This window comes from Vipera berus (genome assembly GCF_964194415.1).
Source record: "Vipera berus genome assembly, chromosome: 1".
NCBI classification, from domain to species: domain Eukaryota; kingdom Metazoa; phylum Chordata; class Lepidosauria; order Squamata; family Viperidae; genus Vipera; species Vipera berus.
The window spans coordinates 267,662,390-267,685,583 of NC_138202.1; the positions used below are offsets into that span (position 1 = coordinate 267,662,390).

General features: G+C 41.4%; 1 protein-coding gene across 2 annotated transcripts in view; it reads left to right on the plus strand.

Moving 5' to 3' along the window:
* PDE7B (phosphodiesterase 7B) overlaps nucleotides 1-23,194 on the plus strand; it is a 155,961-nt gene that overhangs the window by 43,455 nt on the left and 89,312 nt on the right. For both annotated transcript variants that reach the window (XM_081327086.1, XM_081327087.1), the window contains exon 2: nucleotides 6,612-6,672. In XM_081327086.1, the coding sequence (XP_081183212.1) occupies nucleotides 6,612-6,672 (61 nt within the window). The remainder of the gene's footprint in view (nucleotides 1-6,611; nucleotides 6,673-23,194) is intronic.

Consider the following 23,194-nt stretch of genomic DNA (forward strand, 5'->3'; position numbering starts at 1 on the left):
CTTCCAACTTCTTCTTCTTCTTCATCATCATCATCATCATCATCATCATCATTATTATTATTATTATTATAAAACTTTTATTCATAAAACATGAAACTCAGTCAACTGAACACTCAAATTGTCTGGCACTAATGGTTGACACGGGTTGCTGCCAGCATCCTAGGTATTAACCAGGTGTCTCCTTAAAATGTAAGATGTTCCGAGTAGCGCAGTTTTTTGTAGCTTTGCTGGAGTTATTACAGGAAGCTGCAATTTCTTGATGTGTTTTGCAAAGTTTTTGGACATAGTTCCCAGTGCCCCGATGACAGTGGGTATAACTGTTACATGTTTCATCCATAATCGTGCAGTTTCGATGGCCAGGTCGCGGTACTTCGTAATTTTTTCCAGTTCTTTTTCTTTGACTCTGGCATCTCCTGGTACAGCGATATCAATCAACTGTACGCTTCGGTTCTCTATGACTGCGATATCGGGCGTGTTGTGTTCCAAGTGGCGATCTGTCTGTATTCGGAAGTCCCACAAGTTCTTCACATTATTATTATTATTATTATTATTATTATTATTATTATTATTATTATTATTATTATTATTATTATTATTATTATTATTATTATTATTATTATTTGCATGTTGCTTTATTTTCCTGGAAGAATGATGGGATATGAACATAACTAATAATAATGACTGCTATAGAACAACAAATCTTTGTTGATCAAGACCCCTGGAACCCCAAGATATTTATACATATGTATGAAGATTTGGACCATACCTCACATTATATTCATGTTCAAAGATGAGGCTGGCTTATTTTCACCTGAAAATATTTTACATGTCATATAACAGGAAAAAGAAAGTACTTATTTATTCAGTGCATAGTTAACTGGTAGAATTCATTACCACAAGACATAGTCATAACTATTAATTTGGGGGACATAAGAAGTGAATTGGGTAAATGAACAGAGGACAAGTCTTTCAGTGATTCTTCACCTTAAAACACATATTCAGCTGGCCACTGTGAAGAATAAAAGCTGAACAAAGAGGCTCCTTGTTTTGATTTAGCTGAGATGGTCTTCTGCTCTTAGGTTAGGTGTATAATGTGGGAGCAACATTCTTTAAAAGTCTCTAAATGTTTAAATAATAAAAAAATATCTCAAAGTTCTATTGTAAACGTTTGGGACCATACACAAATAATCAAAAATAATCTTATAATACTTAGTTGGCAAATACAGTTTAGTTATCAAGCGGAGCAAAGCAAATATTCTTATCTGTTGAATTATTGAAGTGTCTTCCTTCCTTTGAAGAATTTAATCATGTGGGATGTTTAAAGGGGGGAGCTGTCTTTTTAAAGAACTAGAAAAAAAACTCACTGTCGCAGATTTGCACATGGCAATATCTATTTTCTCTTATACTGTTAAAAAGAATATTCAAACATATGTTGCAAGTCTTTTTTTCATGAAAAGTTGGTAATTGAATTAACCAAAATACCGGTGTTATTTTAGGGAAGAACACTACACTTTCTACACCTTCCCAATTTTAAAGTTATCCTTCCCATTTAAACTAAACAAAATGGTATCATAGTCTTGGTATTCCGAGATGCAGGAAAATAGACGTACAGATATATAGCATATGCTTCTTTTATAGTAGGTACGATTTAGGGAGATTACTAAATGCCTTCAGATTATTATAATCAGCACTGGCAAAAGGCAAACTCCTTTCTTGCAAAAATTACCACTTTTGCTCTTTTGTGGCTTTATGAGAAACTTTTAGGAATGCATTACATTTTTCAGTTCTCAGATTTTTGCTCTTCATTTAAGTCACTAAATTCCATGGACTGGTTTACCATATTGAAAATGAGAGGAATAAAATAATATTTAATTGTTAGTTTCACATGCTGGAACATCTTAGGCTGGAGGTGCAATGAGTCCTTCACAAATACTCTTCTGTTCAGTGTAAATTGCCTATTTGGTCACATGCTAGAGAGGCATCTCACAAATATTTGTAGAGAAGATCTGGATGCTACTGTATACAGCTTGTTGAATTTCTGTTATTTATAGATATTGGTGCAGTTTATTTAAATTGCTGGCCTTCGGCAAATAACCCGAAGAATCTCAGTAAATGCAATCAGATTTTTAAAAAAAAGACAGAAAGAAAGAAAGGAAAAGATGGTTAAAGATTGAATTCATCACAGCAGATGTGGCTTCATCAGACTAGTATAGCTTTTTTCAGTGTAAAATTCGGACTGTGTGCTAGTAATATACACACTGTGCAGTTTGGCCTTCGTGTATGATGAGGGTCATCTGTTTTTTTCTGATCAGTTTTTGCTTGCAGGGCATAAAGAAAACAATCATATTTAAAATTTTTTGTTGTTGTTGTTGATATGCAGTAGCCTTCCAAAGAGAGCTGTGTTAAGTTTGAAAAGGGATTGGCTGAACATATTGTCCAGCCCCTCTTTTTCCAAGCCATTCTTAAGCATAGTGCCTTCCTTAGTGGTGATTTCCATTTCTACAAACATTAAAGCAAGTCTTAATAAATAATAAATATTGATGCTTACAATCTAATTACATAGGAATTAGCGGTAATGTGAGAAGTTTCCAAACATCAGTATCCTATCTAGAGAAAAAAAAACATGGAGAAAGTCTCATGAAATCAAACCCATTCTGCTTGATTAAAGCATTTCAAAAGTTACTATCCACCAGGCCTCTAGAGCAGACATGTCAAACTCGCATCGTCACGTGACATTGTGCAAAGTATCGGGACGGTTTTGCCATTGCTGGCAATGGGGTGGGCGTGGCTTCCGGATGATGTGTCCAGCCCGTGGGCCGGCAGTTTGACACCCCTGCTCTAGAGATTTTGGCTGGATGTGATAGTCATTTTTCTTTTGGCCATTAACTAGGGTAAAATCATTCCTATCTTCTCAGCATCAAACTAAGCAAAATAATCTGAGTGAGTTCATGTTGTGCTGCATTGCTGAATTATTGGAGGGCCAAATTTTTTAATTAATTTTTATTTGGTTATTACAACCAACAGACCTTTTCAGTGCTGCTTAACTAACTCTTGCTGTTTTGATTACGTTGCAAAATAATACCTGGAATAAATTTTCAAGCATGGTATATTCAAGACAGTCAGAAGCTAGGAACTCAAGGCAGTCAGACACGCAGCAAAAATCTTGGAAACCTGTGGAAAGTTTTAGGGCCCAGCTTCTGCTGCACTTTTGCTGCATGTTGCTTTTTCTTTAGAGCTGAACTTTTTTTCCCCCAACTCTTCAATGCAAACAAGCTGCAGAAAGGTTTTCTTTACTTCCTTCCTTCTATTCTTCAGCCTGGCAGTCACTCATCAAGGTAAGTGACTTACACATTTTGACATCTTCTTTCTAGGCGTGCAGGCAATTAAGTATTTAAAAGGGATCCAGATTGAAGGACAGAAGCAGAGAATTTAGTTTTAGCCTGTAAAGGGGGGGAGGGCAGGGAGAGCAACAAGTCTGTCCCTCCCAGCTTTTTTTTTCCTTTATTGAAGAAATGTGGTAGGGGAGGGGTTTTAGCAAGGAAAAGGTCATCCTGAAGCTGCCACCTTTGCATACAGGTGGCTGATTTTCCCAAAGCTTAGCAAGACACAGGAGAGATTTGCAGTCTCCTGATGGGAGCAGAGATCACAAGCCTGACTTCGTTGGCCAAGACTTGTTTGGAAGCCTTTTTTGCATTGGCTCTAGGCCAGGGATAGGCTCAGAAATTCTGGGAGTTGAAGTCCACGAGTCATAAAAGAGCCAAGGTTGCCTACCCCTGCTCTAGGCCCTAATCTAGCTGATCTCTTCCCTCCTACTGCACTACTTTTGACTTTGCAAGCTTTTTTCTGCTTGTCTTCCTCCTTTATAAACTTGGCTGGGTAGTGGGCCTCCTCCATCCATGAGGTACCCAGTGGTGGGATGCAAATATGTGAACAACCGGTTCTCTGTGTGGATGACGTTCCAGAAGTCCGTTCTGGGCTTGGGCACAAAAAATTAGCTGCCGGTTCTGCTGAAGTGGTGCGAACTGGCTGAATCCCACCACTGAGGCACCCTATGCTCGTTAAGTTTGGCATCAGGGAGAGTAAAGGGTGGGGGTCATTAAGCAAGGCTGTCTGACTTAACAATTGACACCACTTGCAACCATAAAGGACAGGCTCCATTACCATTGTAGGTTGAGGGCTACCTGTAGTAGGCAGAAGAGTATACATGTCCAGACTCAAATTCTTTTTTAAAAAATAATTTTATTAAAATTATATTATACAACTAAAACTAATACAAACTACAAAATATAAAAATACAAAAAGAAAGAAAAGAAAAAAACACAGGAAAAAGAAGGAAACCTTCCCATTCATTACAGCAAGTATAAATAACTCTATTGTAGGTATTGCCAAAACTTTCTAAATTCAGACATACAATAATCTTGCCGCAGTTATTAGAAAAATAGTGTTTTATGACTCTTTTCTTACTGTTTATTCATCAGTCCAGGAGAAAAAGTTCTGGTTTCAATCAAATATGAATCTTTAAAGTCCTCTAAATCACTGTATTGAAAGAAAAATCTTCATCAGGGTCCAGTCCAAGCCAGGAATAAATGAAATGGAGACTTCTTTCGAAAGAAGGTTGTATTTATTGAAGAGCAGAGCCAGACAGAAATGTGGATCTGGGAAAGCTGACCACATGTAACTGGGAGTGGTGGGTTTTTATACCTTCTTGGGCTTTTGTGTTTGGAGTTGTTTCCTGTTCCTGTGACATGAACTTTGACCTGAGCTTTTGAGTGTGTCCTTCTTGGTATTGGGTTAACCCTATTATGTCCTAAAGGTCATGTCTTTAGAGTTTGGGTGGGATATGTAGATTTTAGGGGTCTTTGTCTTCCTAATCTCATCAACCTCTAGCTTCCTGGCTCCAACCTTTCTGAATTGGATTATCAAATCTGCATTTCTACAGACCTGGCCTCTGCCTGGGGGAGACAGGCTGGGGCTGGTTTCTGGGGGCTGGTTTCTGCCTTTTAAAACTTTCTCCATTATTGTATTCCTTTGAGAAATATAATATTCTGCTTTTTAATATTCCAAAAATATTTCTTTCTCTGGAGAGATGCTATCATCCCACAACTGTATGTATTTGAGCCCAAAGTTTTATAGCATGAAGTACACATATACATTCTAGATAACTTTTATGGTGTGCAGTATATAATTTTTTAACATCATTTCAGTATTGAGTACCTATTTTTAATGTATTTTTTAACTTTCTATACCATTTTCTGCTTATTATATTTTTTAAAAGTACGAATGAAGAGGCTTATTAAATACTGTGAAATAAGGAGAGGAAAAAAATGATTTTCTTAACCAAACAGTGTTGTACTTTGTAGTCAATTTCCTCCTGTGGTAAACCAGAGTAAAATATATTGCATTCTTAGAAAATACTGAATGATATCATCAGTGTAGAAGCATGGCTCCTAAAATATGCTGAGGGTTTCCCCCCCCACCTGAAACTCCAAGGGAAGTCTCCTGCTTATTGGCCTGAAAAAAGTTCAGTAGTATCATCCTAGAACTTCCAACATTATTGGAAACTAAATATTTTTGCTACATAGCTCAATTGCTTTTTGTTTACATAAAATGTTTCTTCCAAAGTGAATATCTTGGTTTTGGATTTTCAGATCAAACTATAATCTAACATGGAAACAAGTATGCAAGAAAAATGACCATGAAAACTTTTTATGTTGTCTCATTGGGCAGAACTGATGGGACAGAAACTTGTTTACCAATTTCTTTGATATGAAGCTCTCTCTTTGAGTGGGTGGGTGGGTGGGTGGGTGGGTGTGTATGTACATACAAGCACAAGTATGAACTAAAGGCAATTTCATGCCTGCCTGCCTGCCTGCCTATCTATCTATCTATCTATCTATCTATCTATCTATCTATCTATCTATCATCTATCCATCCATCCATCCATCTATCTATCTATCTATCTATCTATCTATCTATCTATCTATCTATCTATCTATCTATCTATCTATCTAATAGGTTTCCTGGCTATATAATCCCTTTGTGTTATCTGTTTCCACAGAGCATATTGGTGCAATGTTTCTTATTACAAATCAGAGACTATATGACCACAATGTCTTGAGCGAACTTACGTATACTTGTCTATCAGTGTCATATAATTTCTTGATAGCAAAGTTGCTTAGGGAACAGAAGTCTAATATGCATTGTAGTCCCACAGCACATGCAAACAGTATTTGCAAGGAAATATCTTATTAAATTTGTAGCTACTCAAAGTATCATCATTAACACAGAGACATTAGACTTATATAGTGGTCATCTATATAGGAAATGAGGGGATTAATCCCATCAATACTTCCAGATTGGAATTTATTGTTTAAACCTTACTAAACCCAGAATAATTTTCTGAAAGTTTATTTTATCTTCCACCATCTCCATGTACCAGTCATTTCTTCATAACTTGTAAAGGCTCTTCTTACATAGAAATTTGTGGCAGTTGTTTCTTAACATTGCATGAAGAAATGGTCATGTAAAAAATAAAAGCAATGTACTATGGCTTAAAGAGGTCTCTGCCTTCAATTCTTGTATTGAATACAGTATGTTCTCCTTTTTTTCAGCGGTGTGGAGAAATCTCATTTGATAGCCCAGAGCAGAATGCCAGATGTGTTCGCATGCTAGGTAAGTGGCATCCATTCTCATATAAACTGGGTTTTGTTACAAGGAGAAATAAACACTATTAAAAGAGCTGGTGTTACTTAAGAATATCTGCGTTTCTTAATGAGGTTGGTTGGGAGGCATATTTCTTCTGGATGTATAGTTGCTTGTAATATAACTGATACTGACACAAATAATAAATATTCATGAGTATTATTGATTATACTGAATCTTCAGTTTACTCAGAAACTTGACATAGTGATTTCTGACTGTTGGTTATGAAACTAGAATGAATGGTTTTAAGCTGAGCATTACCAGTATGTCACAGGGCCAGGCTTATTTTGGACTTGGCTCTCCCTGAGGATATCTACCCATCCCATTAGACTGAATAGTATGGGCTCACTCCAAATCCTTCTTTTAATGTTGTCACCTGGTGGGGCCTATGCAGTGAGCCCTTTATGTAGCTGCAAATACCTTTTGGAATAGCCTTGGAGGTGATTCCTATTCTTGCTTTTTGTAAGGCTGTTAACACCGGGCATTGGTCAGGTTTTTTTTATCATTTACTTAAGTAATATTGGCCACCCAGAATTATTTTACATAAGATGGGCAACCATACAAACTTTTTAAATAAAATAATCAGAAAAAGGCTGACCAATATTTTTTTCATCACAAGATAGATCATTGTCTAGCAAGATGTACCAAATTATAAATCACCAAAAAAGAAAATGTACATGAAGGAAGGAAGGAGTAATGGAATACTTTGATCTACATTAAACTTCTGGAGAAGTGCTATACAGTAAGATTCTAAGCTATTATTGAGTTAACTGAATAACAGAGTTGGAAGGGACCTTGGTGGTCTTCTAGTCCAACCCTCTGCTCAAGCAGGAGACCCTATACCATTTCAGACAAGTAGCTGGCCAATCTCTTCTTAAAAGCCTCCAGTAATGGAGCACTCACAACTTCTGAAAGCGAGCGATTCCACTGGGTAATTGTTCTCACTGCCAGGAAATTTCTCCTTAGTCCTAAACTGCTTCTCTCCTTGATTAATTTCCATCCACTGCTTCTTGTCCTGCCTTCTGGTGCTTTGGAAAATAGGTTGATCCTCTCTTCTTTGTGGTAGCCCCTCAAATATTGCAACACTGCTATCATGTCATCCCTAGGCCTTCTTTTCATTAGACTAGATATACCCAATTCTCACAACCATTGTTCATATGTTTTAGCCACCAGACCCCTAATCATCTTTGTTGCTCTTTCCTGCACTCTTTCCAACATCTTTTTTATAATGTGATGGCCAAAACTGGATGCAGTATTCCAAGTGTGGTCTCACCAAGGCATTATAAATACTTAATGTGATCTTGATTCTATCCCTCTGTTAATGCAGCCTAGGATTGCATTGGTTTTTTTGGTGGCTGCAGCACACTACTGGCTCATATTTAAGCGATTGTTCACTAAGACTCCAAGATCCCTCTCACAGTTATTGCTATTGAACCAGATTTCACCTAATCTATACCTGTACCTCTGTTTTTTTCTTGCCTAAGTGTAAAACCTTGCTTTTCTTTCCATTGAATTTCATTTTGTTACATAGGATCTGTTGAGATCCTTCTGGACCTTGAGCCTATCTTTTGGGGTGTTGTCTACTCCTGCCAGCTTGGTATCATTTGCAAATTTGATGAGTTCCCCTTCTATTCCCACATCTAAATTGTTTATGAAGATATTGAGGAGTACTGAGCGTAAGACAGAACCTTGAGGTATCCCACTGCTTACTTCCCTCCATGTAGATGTAGTTCCATTAAGGCCTACACGTTGAGTGCAATTGGTCAGCCAGTTACAAATCCATCTGGTGGTGATGCAGTCTATCTTACATTTTTCTAACTTGCCACGAAGTACTGTAGGTTGTAGTCTACATTGTCAAATGCCTTACTGAAATCTAAGTATACTAAGTATACCACAGCATTTTGCTTGTCCACTAATTTAGTCATTTTGTCAAAGAATGAAATAAGATTTATTTGACATGATCTGTTTTTGACAATTCAAGATGGCTTCTGGTTATAACTTTGCTTGTTTCTAGGTGTTCGCAGATCTGCTGTTTGGTTATCTTTTCAGAATCTTCCCAGGTAGTGAGGCTAATTGGTCTGTAGTTTCTTGGATTATTATAAGATTATTACTTTAGTATAATTAAAATAATAACAGTTGATTCCCAGATTTAAAATACATTAAGTACATGATCAAAAAAGAGAAACGTTCTTTGTTTTACATATATACGCACATATGAAAAGAAGGCAGCAATTGGAGACAGAGAATAGGGTTGTACAAGCTGTAAAGGAGCGAAACAAGGTTTGACTTAGTTTAATTTAATCTATTCTGGTTGAATCAAATCAGGTGCCCTTGAATTGCTTCAGAAAGATTTGGAGGCAGTTTGAAAATGTGATGGATTTTGTGATGAGTTCTGATTTTAGATTCTGAAACACTGGTGTGGCTTTCTTTGTGTGTACATGTGTGCTTTCAATGATGACAGCGAGGTTGAGGGCAAGCTTAATCAACCAGTGAGTTGCACTGTTGGTGAATGAGTGAATGTTTGAAGGTCAGCAAAGGATTAAATGAAATGAATTTAAGAAGGACATATTGGAAGTAGGAGGGACAGCAATACAGGCAGATCTCTACTGGATGATTTACTATCCCTCCTCATCCATCTCCAAAGGAAGAGGCAATGCAATCAGGAAATCCTTTGGGTTAATTTTGCTGTGAAATAGATGAATGACAGTCTCACCAAAAGTACCTCTCCCCAAGTTTGTATAGGGGGCACCAATTGTAATCATTTCTGTCCTAACTGTACCTATGTTAGTAATTTCAAAATAATAGGGCAATAATATCCATGAGGGATAGGAGGATAATTGTCTCAGTTGGTGCATATTACAGCAACAATATTGATGCTGGAAGCTGCATCTTTCCATCATGTGACTCTAATATAAAATAAAAGCTCTCTCTTTTAAGTTTTTTTCCCTAAGACTTAAAAACAGTACATAGGCTGTTTAATTTCTCTTGGTTTTTTTTCCAAACTGGTTGTTTTAATCCAACTCTGTGTAACGATAAAGTGGATGAAGCATCATACTTTCATTTAAAAAGGGGTGGGGGGTGGGGTTTTAAAATCACTTTTTGTAAATATTGATACAGTTACATCAAGAAAGCAGCATGAATTGTGATTCCAAACAAGCTCTGGGCTGTCTGAAATTCGGTAGGGTAGGTAGCCATAGCAACAGGTTTGTCCTGTACAGAAGCTGTTGCTTGTGTTTCTCTTAGCTCCCTCTGTCTCAAACAATTGTAACTCCTTCCATGACATGTTTGGGTAGCAGTTCCTTTCTGTCTGAAGAACTGCTTTCAAACACTTGCCACCTTCACTGTATATTTCAGGCGCTTCTTATCTTTTTTATCCTCTAGTTTGAGAAATAAATTCTCACTTTGGCAGATTTCAGCTTATTTTCAGTTGCTGCCTGAAAATGCTGATCGTTTGTGTGTGTGTGTGTGTGTGTGTGTGTGTGTGTGTGTGTGTTTGTTATCCTTCTCTTTTTGTCAAGCTTTGGCATTTTTTTTTCTTCTCTACAGTAACTTCCTACTATATCTTTTCCTTTTTCTTAAAAAAAAACTTTGAGCTGAACTATTATCTCACTAAATATCTCTTCCTTTATGTTTGAAGTTGTCTGCTTTTATTGATTTGTTTTTCTTGTTGGAAAAGAGGTCAAGAAATCAGGAAGAAGCACAGCTGGTTTGGAAAAGCAACTTGTAAATAACTTGTAATAGGTAATGGTGTTGGTTTACAACAGGGGTCTGGCCCTTTTATGACTTGTGGACTTCAACTCCCAGAATTCCTCAGCCAGTGTGCCTGGCTGAGGAATTCTGGGAGTTGAAGTCCACAAGTGATAAAAGGGCCAAGTTTGAAGACCCCTGGTTTACAATATGATAAAATCCTTGAGCAGCCTTAAAGTTTTGAACTGTTTCTTCACTCAAGATGAAGGATGTTTCTGGCCCAATTAATGGAATGATATAAATCAAGAATCACATAATATAAAATCTGTTCCTAATGTTCATAGCTGGGCTGATTCCCTGTAACTTTCATTAGAATGCCATGTTTTTCAAAATTAAGTAGAATTCCTGATTCTTTGTCTGATTGTGCGTTTCGAACATTGACATTTTCATTTCTTTTTTATTTTGCTTATATTTTCTAGAACACTACCATTAATTTTCTTAGACATTGAGCTTTTTTGTATCCAGCTGTCATTTGCAGATCTGGGATCAAAATATTCAGACCCAAGGGCACTGTCTGCACAATTTAGGTCCACTGTTTTGGTCCCATCCACTGCAATGTTATCACAGTCTTATTAGCCATATTTTTGCTGCTCCCTGGCAGGATGAACAAGTAAAAGTGGGTTTAAGGGTACCCTAGAAGTATCATGGTAACTTTTCCAATCCTTACAAATTTAGATATTAAATCTAGAAAAAAACATTATAATAGTCTCATAAAGCAGATCCTGCAATTCCTTGGTCTTATGGCCTCTTATCCTGTTTATTTCTTTTCCCAGTGAAGATAAATGGAACATTTTTATATGTATACCTCTCCTACTTTTTCTAATCTTGAATCATATAATTCTTATTGTTTCTGTTGCTGTTTGGTTCTTCTTGGATCCTTTATATTATATTAGAGCCTTGGTGGAGCAGTGGGCTAATGCCTCCTTAAGTAACACCAGCTGCCTGCAATTAGTGCAGGTTCGCATCCCACCAGGCTCAAGGTTGACTCAGCCTTCCATCCTTCCGAGGTAGGTAAAATGAGGACCCAGATTGTTGGGGGCAATAAGCTGACTTTGTAATAATGCCGCTTGGGTGTGTGTGTGAAAGCCCTAACAAGCAGGCATATACATAGAATGAAGGCTACTGCTAAGCTTGTAAGCCGCCCTGAGTCTTCGGAGAAGGGCGGGATATAAATGTAATAAAAATAAAATAAATAAATAAAAAAATAATATTTTAGGTCCTCATCTTTCCTTTGTTGCCAGATAATGCCAGGAACAAATAATGTTATTAGTCTGCTATCAAAAAATTAGTCTGCTGTCAAAGATTATTGGATAAATGAATTCCGAATCAGTGAAAACTCTGAATGAAATTTCAGAGCTGTTCTTTCTTAAATTGATGCCAATTAATTACAGTTGTTAAACACTGAATAAACAGACATTCTGTGTTATGTCAGCTAATCTAGCCTGGCTATCTTTGGGTAAGCTGATAATAATACCTGTTATAGAGATGGGCATGAGTTGTTTTCGTCACATATTATAAATTAATGCCGATTCTATTACTATACCCTGTAGGACATCACAGATGAATACAAAGATATTTGTGTATTTATAGGAGGCTAGTCTCATCACAGGGTTTTGTGATTGTGCAGTCTTTCTTTTCAGCCATTCTTCCATACTACTATTACACATATTGTAGCTGAAGGTCAGTTTTATTACTTAATGTGTATCTTACACATTTATCTGCAAGAGGTTTTTCTCACTCACCTTATGTTACCATAGTGAACAATTCAAAGTTAGCCTGTTAAGCAGGACTGGGTGCAGTTACATTAAGCTATTTGGTATATACTCTAGTCCAGGGGTGTCAAACTGCTGGCCCACAGGCCGGACGTGTCATCCGGAAGCCACACCCATCCCATTGCCGGCAATGGCAAAACCGTCCCTATACATTGCATAATGTCACGTGACATCGCGAGTTAGACATGTCTGCATCTAGTCTATCACATTTATTGAGAAATGTCAAGTTATTTCATAAAAGTTCTTTCTTTTTTTAATTGTTAATAAAATGCCCCTGTATCTTCCTTACATTCCACCTAATCCTGTTACCTCAGTGACACAAAGGAAGAAAGAGAAAAGGGGAAGAAAAACAGAACTTCTAAACCAGAAAGGATTCAGGGTGGCAACAAGACAAATAGGTCCTTTATGGATTTAAAGCCAAATTTAATAGAATTTAACTGCTGAAAAACAAAAATGTGGTAAGAAAAGAGCATTCCCCAACAGAGACAGTACTTTGTATAACAAAATCCAGGTGTGTGTGGGTGGGTGTGTGTGTGTGTGGTTGTTCTCAGCTAATTCAGCATTTATGGACTGGATATCTAAAAAGGTGAAGATAATGGAAGACACGCAGATAATTACAGTGAATAAAAGTTTATTAAAATCCAATACTTAACAGCATTGGAGATGTTCCTCCCAGATTACTTGCAGTGAACAAAGGTAACTTTTAGGAGGAAATGCTATGGCATCTGCCCACAAAAGGGGTTGCCTCTATGGAGCAAACCTCTCACCCCCTTTCCAATGCCTCCTGCCACCCCTTGGAATGCTTATCCCAGTCCAGGGAAGATTAATTACCGGTACAAGGAAATTGAATGTTCAATTTATTTAGATCTACAATGAAAGAAGAGGAAAAGCACTTGTAGGCAGACAACAGGGAATCCACAGAGAATGGTTCTTGGTAGCACAAGCTGTTTGCTTCATTAAGCCATTTGACGGTGAGGTACAAGCCACCAGGGAGGTGAAAGTCGATAACTATTAACTTATTAAGGTCAAAGTGGAGAGCTTGTTAGTTTGCAGCTCATGCTTGGTAAGCAAGTGGCAGGCTGCTCTGGAAAACCGTTTAGGTTAGCTTATTTTAAATAATCCCTTTCCTGGTGTTAAAGTGGGTCAGTCACACGATGGTAGCACAAGACCAGATCTGACTCTCTCAGAACAAGCAAACAAAAAATGTTGTGGTCAAAAAAGTAAAAATGGAGGCCACGATGATACAAATGTCACTCCATTGGGGTTTTTAATGAGCAATGCTACATAAAAAACAGTTAGAGCTTTGTTCTCAGGATCCCTGCTGCTCTCCTGATTTTTTTGATCATATCCTGGGGATACCCCGATGATGAATAAAAACATACTGAAGCAAAATCCAGTGGCCATTCTTCGTGTCCACATAATGTATCTTATGTAGCGTATTTAGTTGCACTTTCACTCAGCATTCATAAAGAATATAAAGCAGCTTTTTGTTTGGATTTGTCCTCATTTAACATGAAGGGATATGTTCTTTTGGAAATTCTCCTGAAAACTGTCCTTCAGCAACTTAGCCTCCCGCTTCACTCGGCCTCCTTTCTGATGTTCTCTTGATAATGAAGAGAAGATTGGGTACAGCAATAATTTGAAACTTTCCTGCCCCAGAAGTATCTTGTTCTCTAAATTTCTTGGGGGGGGGGAAGACAAGTAAATCTTTGAAAATTCTAAATTCTTCACAAAATAAGGAGTCCCCCACCTCATCCCATCTACCATTACTTGTGAGTTGGAGGGAAAAGCCTAGAGGAAATGATTGCAGATACCCTGCTGGATGCCTTTGAAGCTTTGCCTGTAGTGTATGCTGGGCTGGCATACACGTGTAGCAGCCGCATCAGGAAGCACGGAGCTGGACAGCTCTGTGCAGGAACTATGTTCGGCGGGAATGCCGGATTTAAAGGGATTGGCCTCCTGGCCGGTGGGAAACCAGGGTTCAAACCTATTGGTCGGGCATTCACCTGGGCAGGTATAAAGCATGCCCAGGTAACCGTTGTCTGGCCGTTCAGACCACACTACCACCAATAATGATTATACTCACACCTACGCCTGCGTCTCATCGATCCGCGAACCCGACTTAACAGTGGCGACGAAGGTGGGATTCTGTTTCGATTAGCGGTAAGACACCTGCAGTCAGCCGCATCTCCAGGTAACTCACCTGAAGTCGAGGCAGGACTGGTCGGATCGGACGCAATGGCTCAGGTCGGTCAGGCTCCCGTTTTTAACATCGCTCAGCCAGAAGAGTGAGAAGCATTCATGGGGCAGCTGGAATTCTTCATGAAGGTTAACCGCATTACTGAAGACAGCATGAAAGTTGCTGCACTGCTCAGTACTTGCAGAAAGGACATTTACAACCTGGCAGTGGGGTTGTGCCCGCCAACAGCCATCGGTGCTGTGACTTACGGCGACCTCATTGCCAAACTGAACCAACACTTCAACCCACACATGTCGGAAGTAGCGTGGAGGTATCAGTTCATAAAAAGAGACCAGCAGCCGGGAAAATCGGCATCTGCATTCATAGCCGCAGTCCGGCAGGCAGCTTGTCTATGCAACTTCGAAAATCTAGAGAATAGGCTGCGTGATCGAATCGTTTTCAGACTCTGGGACTGGAGGTTGCGGCAGAAATTGTTCGCCAAACCAAGCCTCAAGATAGTCCAGGAAGAAGTACTGGCCTGGGAGCTAGTGGAGAAACCAGAGATGGGCGAAGCCAGCCACAGCAGCCCGAGCACCACCGTTCATCAGGCGAGCGGATCCGGAGGAAGCAGCGAAAACGGACTTGCGGCAGAGGTAGATGCGCTAAACCTGAAGGCAAACCAACCATCGGGGCAGCGGGATAGCCCAAGGGGGCAACAGCCGGCAGCCACCATCACCTGCCAGGAGAAGAAATGCTCCGGATGCAAGTGCAGGGGGGTCTAAACAACGATGTGCAGGGTGCGGAGGAAATCATAACTGAGCCACCTGCAAATTCAGGTCAGCCAAATGCAGAGCGTGTGGCAAGATGGGACACATCGCATTCGTCTGCCGGAGCCAAAACCGCAACAATCTGCACAAGGTGGACGCTGAAATTCACCTGCCGACAGGTACTGGGGCTCCGAATCGTATCGCACCCATCAGCTACACTGAGAGCAGATGGGCAGTTTGTAACATGGGGGCTCGCCAATTCCTCACCCCCAAAATCAAGCTAGATGTGCATCTTCAAGGGGTTCCCTGTAAAATGGAGCTGGACTCTGGCTCATCAGTCTCTGTCATTTCTTTTGAGACTTATAAGTTAATTTGCAGGTGGAGCAGCCAGCGGGTTCCCTTGAGGTCATCTAGCATCACCCTAACCAATTTTCAGAACACCCAATACAAGTCCGGGGAGAGGCTACCTTTTCTCTGCGGTACAGGGAGTTCCAGGGGGCCTTAGACATCCTAGTGGTCAAGGGACAAAGGACCAGCCTGTTAGGGTTAAACTGGTTTGAAGTGCTGGGAATCTGCATTATCGGAATCCACCAGACCCAGGTTCTCAGCATCGAGTCCGTGTGCAAGGCATTTGCAGACGTGTTAGATGAAACGCTGGGAAAATACACGGGACCACCAATCGCATTCAAATTAAACCCCAACATCCAGCCCATCCGAATCAAACCCCAGAGAGTACCGTTCGCATTAAAACACAAAATTGATGGGAACTCAACAAGCTAGTCGTGCAGGAAGTTTTGCAGCCGGTCGAGGGAGCTGAGTGGGAAACCCCCATTGTGACCCCACTCAAAGCAAATGGCGAGGTGAGGATCTGCGCTGATTATAAATGCATAATCAATAAAGCATTAAACCCACACACGTACCCAGTGCCCACGGTCAGCAGCATCCTCGCATCGCTCCAGGGAGGCGCTATCTTCGCCAAACTGGATCTCGCTCAGGCTTATCTGCAACTCCCGGTCAACCCAGAGACCGCCAATGCACAGACCATAGTAACCCACAAGGGGGGGTTCCAGGTAGACCAGTTGCAGTTTGGAGTCAGCGTAGCTCCAGGCATCTTTCAGGAGGTGATGGAGCGAACGCTTAAGGGTATACTGGAGGTATGCCCGTACTTCGATGATGTTCTCATTGCAGGGGACTCTGAGGAGATTCTGGCAGAACGACTGCAGGCTGTTTTAGGGAGATTTCGTGCTGCTGGCCTCAAGCTCAAGAGGGAAAAGTGCAGCATTGGGGTGCCAGAAATGGAATTTTTGGGGTTTAGAATTGATGCTCAGGGGGTTCACCCCGCAGCATCTAAGGTGCAAGCAATCAAGGAGGCTCTCACACCTAAAAATAAGGCAGAGCTGCAAGCTTTTCTGGGGTTACTCAATTTCTATCATGCCTTTTTACCCCACAAAGCATCCATTGCTGAACCTTTGCACGGACTACTGGACAAGCACACCACTTGGAACTGGACCAAGGTATATGACACCAGTTTCCAGGCCCTAAAAGATCTGCTAACAAGCAATGCCACAATCACTCATTTCATAGAAAACAAACCAATTTGCATTGCATGTGATGCATCCCCTTATGGGGTGGGGGCTGTGTTAAGCCACTTAGAGGGGGATGGCAAACAAGTCCCTATTGCATATTACTCGAGGACATTGTCTAGGGCCGAGCGTAACTATGCCCAAATAGAGAAGGAAGCCCTGGCAATAGTTGCTGGAGTAAAGAAATTCCATGACTATTTGTATGGCAGGAATTTCACCATTTTCACAGATCATAAACCATTAGTAGGCCTGTTTACAACAGACAAACAGACCCCGCAAATTCTGTCACCCAGAATGCTCCGATGGTCCATTTTTCTATCGGCTTACTCGTGCAAATTAGTGCACAAGCCGGGAAAGGAAATGGGCCATGCTGATGGTCTAAGCAGACTCCCTTTAAACCACACAGGACCAGATCCCACACCAGCAGCCCAAATATTAGCCATCCAAGATCTGCCAGAATGTCCCTTCAGTGCCAGGGACATTGCAGCCAAAACACCAACAGACAAGATCTTGAGTAGGGTCCAGACGTGGGTAAACACGGGGTGGCAAGAGAAATCCCCAGGGCCGGAATTCATGGCATTCTTCACCAGGAGGCACGAGTTGTCCACACACAAGGGTTGCCTGTTGTGGGGATGCTGGGTTATCATACCAGAGGAACTGAGAGACAGGGTCATTCACTCATTACACGAGGGTCACCCAGGGGTGGTACGAATGAAGGCGTTGGCAAGGAGCTACCTGTGGTGGCCGGGCCTTGACAAGGACATTGAGGGACAGGTAGCTGGTTGCTACACCTGCCAAAGATCTTGGCCAGAACCGCCTCACGCCCCAGTCCACAAGTGGGAGGAAACCCACACACCCTGGTCCAGAGTCCACATTGACTATGCAGGTCCTGTTAATGGCCAATCATTCTTGGTAGTGGTGGACAGCCACTCCAAATAGTTGGAGGTGGTACCTGTGAGTAGCATGACCACAACAGGGACTGTCCAGGTGCTCAGGGGACTCTTTGCCACACATGGCCTCCCCAATGTATTGGTCTCTGATAACGGTTCACAATTTACTTCCTCGGAATTCCAGGCATTCCTGAAGACCAATGGAATTAGACACGTCACATCCGCTCTCTTTCACCCTTCAACCAATGGCTTGGCTGAACGCATGGTGCGCACCACAAAGGACGCACTGAAGCACATCATCCAAGGGGACTGGAAACAATGGTTGGCCAAGTTCTTATTACACCAACACACCACATCCTGCACCTCTACCAGAAAAAGCCCAATGGAACTTCGGTGGGGCAGGGGTCTTATAACCACTCTTGACAGATTACACCCGGACAGAGTGGCAGCGGATGCTGAATACCCAAAGACCCCCAGAGAATTCTCTAAGGAGGACTCCATATGGGCAAGGAACTATGGCTCTGGTCATGTATGGGTGCAGGGGGAAGTGGTTGGGAGAACAGGCCCATTGTCATACATTGTAAGGGTGGAGGGGGGTCTCCAATGGAGGAGACATGTTGACCAGCTCAGGCGACGGGCCCCTGAAAAAGTTGAAAAGGCCCCAGCCAGTAACAACCAGGAGGAGATTCCCGGACCTGAACTCACTCAAAACGACAAAGGGGGCACTGAGGAAAGGGGAGTGGCTGCCAAATCTTGGTCATGGGGACATCCTACCACATCAACATTGGGACAATCATAACAGGGCCATGACACCTTCCACTGTACCAGGGAGCCCTCATAACTCCAGGTCCAAGGAGGTCAGTCACAACGTCACACCTGGAACATCATCACTGGTACCTGGGGCTCACCACAATGTCAGGCCTAACAACTCAAGTTGCAACACCTCGCTGGTAGGGGGGGAACCCCTGAGGCGATCTGGCTGGTCCCATAGGCCTCCTGCTTACCTCTCAGACTATGTGCAGACTTGAGGGGGGGCCTGGGGGTTTTGGGGGGGCAAATTGTACATAGTTATGTGGGGGAAGAATTTGGAAATTATGATCTCATGGGGTGTTGTCTATTCTTATGGGGGAAGGGGTGTAGTGTATGCTGGGCTGGCATACACGTGTAGCAGCCGCATCAGGAAGCGCGGAGCTGGACAGCTCTGTGCAGGAACTACGTTCGGCGGGAAAGCCGGATTTAAAGGGATTGGCCATCTGACCGGCGGGAAACCAGGGTTCAAACCTATTGGTCGGGCATTCACCTGGGCAGGTATAAAGCATGCCCAGGTAACCGTTGTCTGGCTGTTCAGACCACGCTACCACCAATAAAGATTATACACACACCTACGCCTGCGTCTCATCGATCCACGAACCCGACTTAACATTGCCCATAGATTTAGTCATTCCTTGGGTGTGGCTAACTGATTGGTGGATTTAACCTTCTTTCTGGACTCTTCAACAGGGCTTCCTTCTTCTGTTTCTGTTCCTCCCCCATTGCCTCTTCCCTTCATCCAGTTTAGCTTTCCCTGTCACTTCTTTTTCCCAGTATCACTTTCTCTTACTCCTTACTTAGTGTATCTTAACTTGGAAGCTTGAAGATATGTGGAGTTCAACACCCAGAATTCCCGAGCCAGCATGCATGTTGACTGGAGAATTCTGGGAGTCGAGGTCCACGCGTCTTCAAGGTGCCCAGGTTGAGAAACACTGCTTTTATTCTTAGCACCTCCATCCTGTTTTTCTCTTCTTTTTGTGTGGCTTCTGAGAGACGAAAGAAAAGGAATGATGTGTGTTTGCAGAATGCCTTTTTGAAGATAAGAGTGGCTTCTGATTGTGAGAGAGAATGGTTGAAATTATAGGGCTATCAGTTCTTGGTTGCAAATGTCCAAGCAAATGGACCTTGACAGGCCAGATCTGGTGAGATAAAATATATGCAGAATGGCAAATATTCATAAATGTTTCCATGCACATTGACAGATGTGGTCATTTACTGTATTTGGGGAGAACCTTAAGAATTAGTTTCAGTTGGAATTGGCAATTCTCAGTTAATGCTACACAGTATTTACGTCTGTGTTTTTCTGTCTACTAGGTGGGGTGATTTGACTTCAGGGTCATCCTCTTTGGGGAATAAATATGGTACAATTCAAGTACAACATATTTTGGAAAAATTACACAACGCACTGTACCCAATCCATGTTTCTCCAAATCTTTTTTAGATCTGAGCTGCTCCTGAAATGAAATATTTAAGAGCCAGGAAAAAAAACCTGATTTTAATTGTTAACATATTGTCATAATTTTAAAGGGAAGCAGGATTTGTAGAAACATAAATCTAGTTGTCTAATCTCATTTGCTGTCATTTGTAGAAAAACAAAATAAAGGCCTTTGAAGTCTGTGTAATGACTGTTACAGGGAAAAAACCTGTACAGTTTATATTCTTGGAAACATTTAGACAAAAGTAGTTATTGGAAGTGACTACTATTGAAAGTATCTTTGTAGCACAATGGGAATATAAACTCCGATAAGAGCAGTCATTTTAGCCATCATAACTGATTCCAAATGTACACTTATAAACCAAAGAAGATGGGTTTAGTAATAAATGGAATGATACAGGGCACTAATGATACATGCAAACGAGACACGTTATTGCTAGGCAGGAAGTTTATGATGCTACTCAGTGCTTTTTTTGTAAAAGAAAAAGGTGCCGGAACTCACACACGTCATATAACCCGCCTTGCCTACCCTACAAGGTTCCATCCAAAAAAGGTGCCGGAACTCCATTCTGAGCGTTCTATGAGGAAAAAAGCCCTGATGCTACTGATATAAACAATCACAAAATGTTTTCACCTGTGAATATTTCCCAAGGTTAAGGCTGAGTGATCCAACAAACAAATTATTGAGGTGGGTAATGAGGAAATGTCTTCATACACCAGTGTTTCTCAATCTTAGCCACTTTTAAGATGCGTGATCTTCAACTTCCAGAATTCCTCAGCCAGCCATGCTGTCTGGGGAATTCTTGGAGTCCACACATCTTATAGTTGCCAGGGTGGAGAAACACCACCATAGCTGTAACCCTTCTGCACAGACAATCAGAATGTGTACAAGTGTACTTTCCAGGCAGCATAACAAGATTATATAAATGCACCAGCAAGACCGCATAGGGATGGTGCTGACAAAGTCATGAGAAGAACATACCCCAAAATATATCCTACACCAGGGGTCTTCAAACTTGGCGCTTTTATGACTTGTAGACTTCAACTCCCAGAATTCCTCACCCAGGCACGCTGGCTGAGGAATTCTGGGAGTTGAAGTCCACAAGTCATAAAAGGGCCAAGTTTGAAGACCTCTGCCCTACACCAATAACATAATCCATGTGCTGCAAGTCTCAAAATGCTGCCCATTGCAGAAAGAGGAAAGAAAACTTTATCAGTTTATCAGATGACTTCTGGTGTCAGTGCTAGTAAAAATGTATCTCTGCACGCTTCTTGCATGCACAAGAATCCACAGAGAATGGTTCTTGGTAGCACAATCTGTTTACTTCATTAAGCCATTTGACGGTGAGGTACAAGCCACCAGGGAGGTGAAAGTCAATAACTATTAACTTATTAAGGTCAAAGTGGGGAGCTTGTTAGTTTGCAGCTCATGCTTGGTAAGCAAGTAGCAGGCTGCTCTGGAAAACCGTTTAGCTTATTTTAAGTAATCTCTTTCCTCCTGAAGCAAGTGGAGAATAAAATGTTGACACTGACTATCTAAAGCAGACATGTCAAACACAAGGCCCGGGGGCCAGATCCGGCCCGCGAAGTGGTTTCATGTGGCCCGTGAAGCCATCCTGGAAACAGTGAGGGAACGGCCCCCACTGCCTTGGCCCTGGCCCAGAGACCCTCCTTCTGCCAGAGACCCTCAGATCTGTCCCACTCCTGCCCAGGCCCCCATAGGCACCCTTGATGCGAACGATGTAGAGCTGGCCACGCCCACCCAGTAGGCCATACGCACTCTAGCCACGCCCACCCAGTAGGCCACACCCACCTGGCCCCTTGAGGGCAACTGCAATGCTGATGCGGCCCTCAATGAAATTGAGTTTGACACCCCTGATCTAAAGCAATAAATCCCACAGCGTCTTATGCTTGATAAAAAGGGGAGTCCAATCTGACATAGTAACTGACCATTCCCTAAGCTCAATAAGAAGGTATCTGTGCAACAAGTGCAGTGCTAAATTGCATGTCCTATGTTACCGGCAGGAAGCCCCTCTCTCAGACATGCCACGTGGTAAAAATGTTTTACGCTGAGGATAATAGCCGTGGTTGGAGTATCAGCACTGAAAAGTGATGTGACGGTAGATTGCTTGTCTGTTTTTGAAGTAAACACTCCACGCAGAGTTTCAAAACTATTTACATATGAAGCATGTCTGTTGCAAAGCGGAAGAGTAGAAAATAGAGAAATGGTGTCCTAGATGCAATCAGAGCAAATTCATTGAGATGGGTTAAGAGAAGCTGTACTCGAAAAGGAAAGGTGGTACTTTTGCTTAAAAATCTTTGCTTTTGCTTACAACAGACGGGCTGCTCGATGTGGTTTTCTTAAAAGTGTAACCATTCTGAAGCTTTTTTCAGCAACTATGTTCCAATAGAGAGAAGCCTCCATTTACTTACTGTACATAGAAGAAAAGGCATGAATCCTGAGAGAAATCAAACTTACTCATTGCTTCTAAATAAAAGCAACTATGTGAGCAAGAAAAGTTTTGAGATACAGGGAGTCCTCGATTTACAACAGTTTGCTTAGTGACCGTTCGAAGTTACAGCAGCACTGAAAAAACTAAATTATGACCATTTTTCATACTTACAACCATTTCAGCATCCCCATGGTCACATGATCAACTGACTTGGCAACTGATTTGTATTTATGATGGTTACAGGGTCCCGGGGTCATGTGATTACCCTCTGTAACCATTCCTACAAGCAAAGACAATGCCAGCTTCACTTAACAACCATGTTAGTAAGTTAACAACTTTGGTAATTCACATAAGAACTGTGGCAAGAAAGGTTGTAAGGTGGGGCATAAGTCACTTCACAACTGTCTTGCTTAGCAACAGAACGTTTGGCTCAATTGTGGTCGTAAGTTGAGGACTACCGGGGCAGGCAGGTGAGGCATTTATTATGCAGTCACCCTGCCTTATTCATGGAATTATTTTGATTTTTCTATTTGTGTTTTTATTTATTAAATTAAATTTCTATGCCGCCCATCTCCCCTACAAGGTGATTCTGGGCAGCTTATCTATTTTACCATAATTCTGCTTCCTCCTCCTCTTGAAAATCTAGCAAAATCTGCAGAATCAGATGAGGTTAAAAAAAGAGTGAGGGTAGGGGGAAATAATCCAACAGTTTGTAAAGAGTTTTACAACCAGTTTAGTGCTTGTGATTCAACTGGAGAAGGAAAAGTGATTGAACCTGAAGCAGAAAGAAAAGAAAAGGGCTGGCTAGTTGCCAGTGGTCTTTCCCCTGAATAGTTTGGGAAAAGAAGAAGAAAAA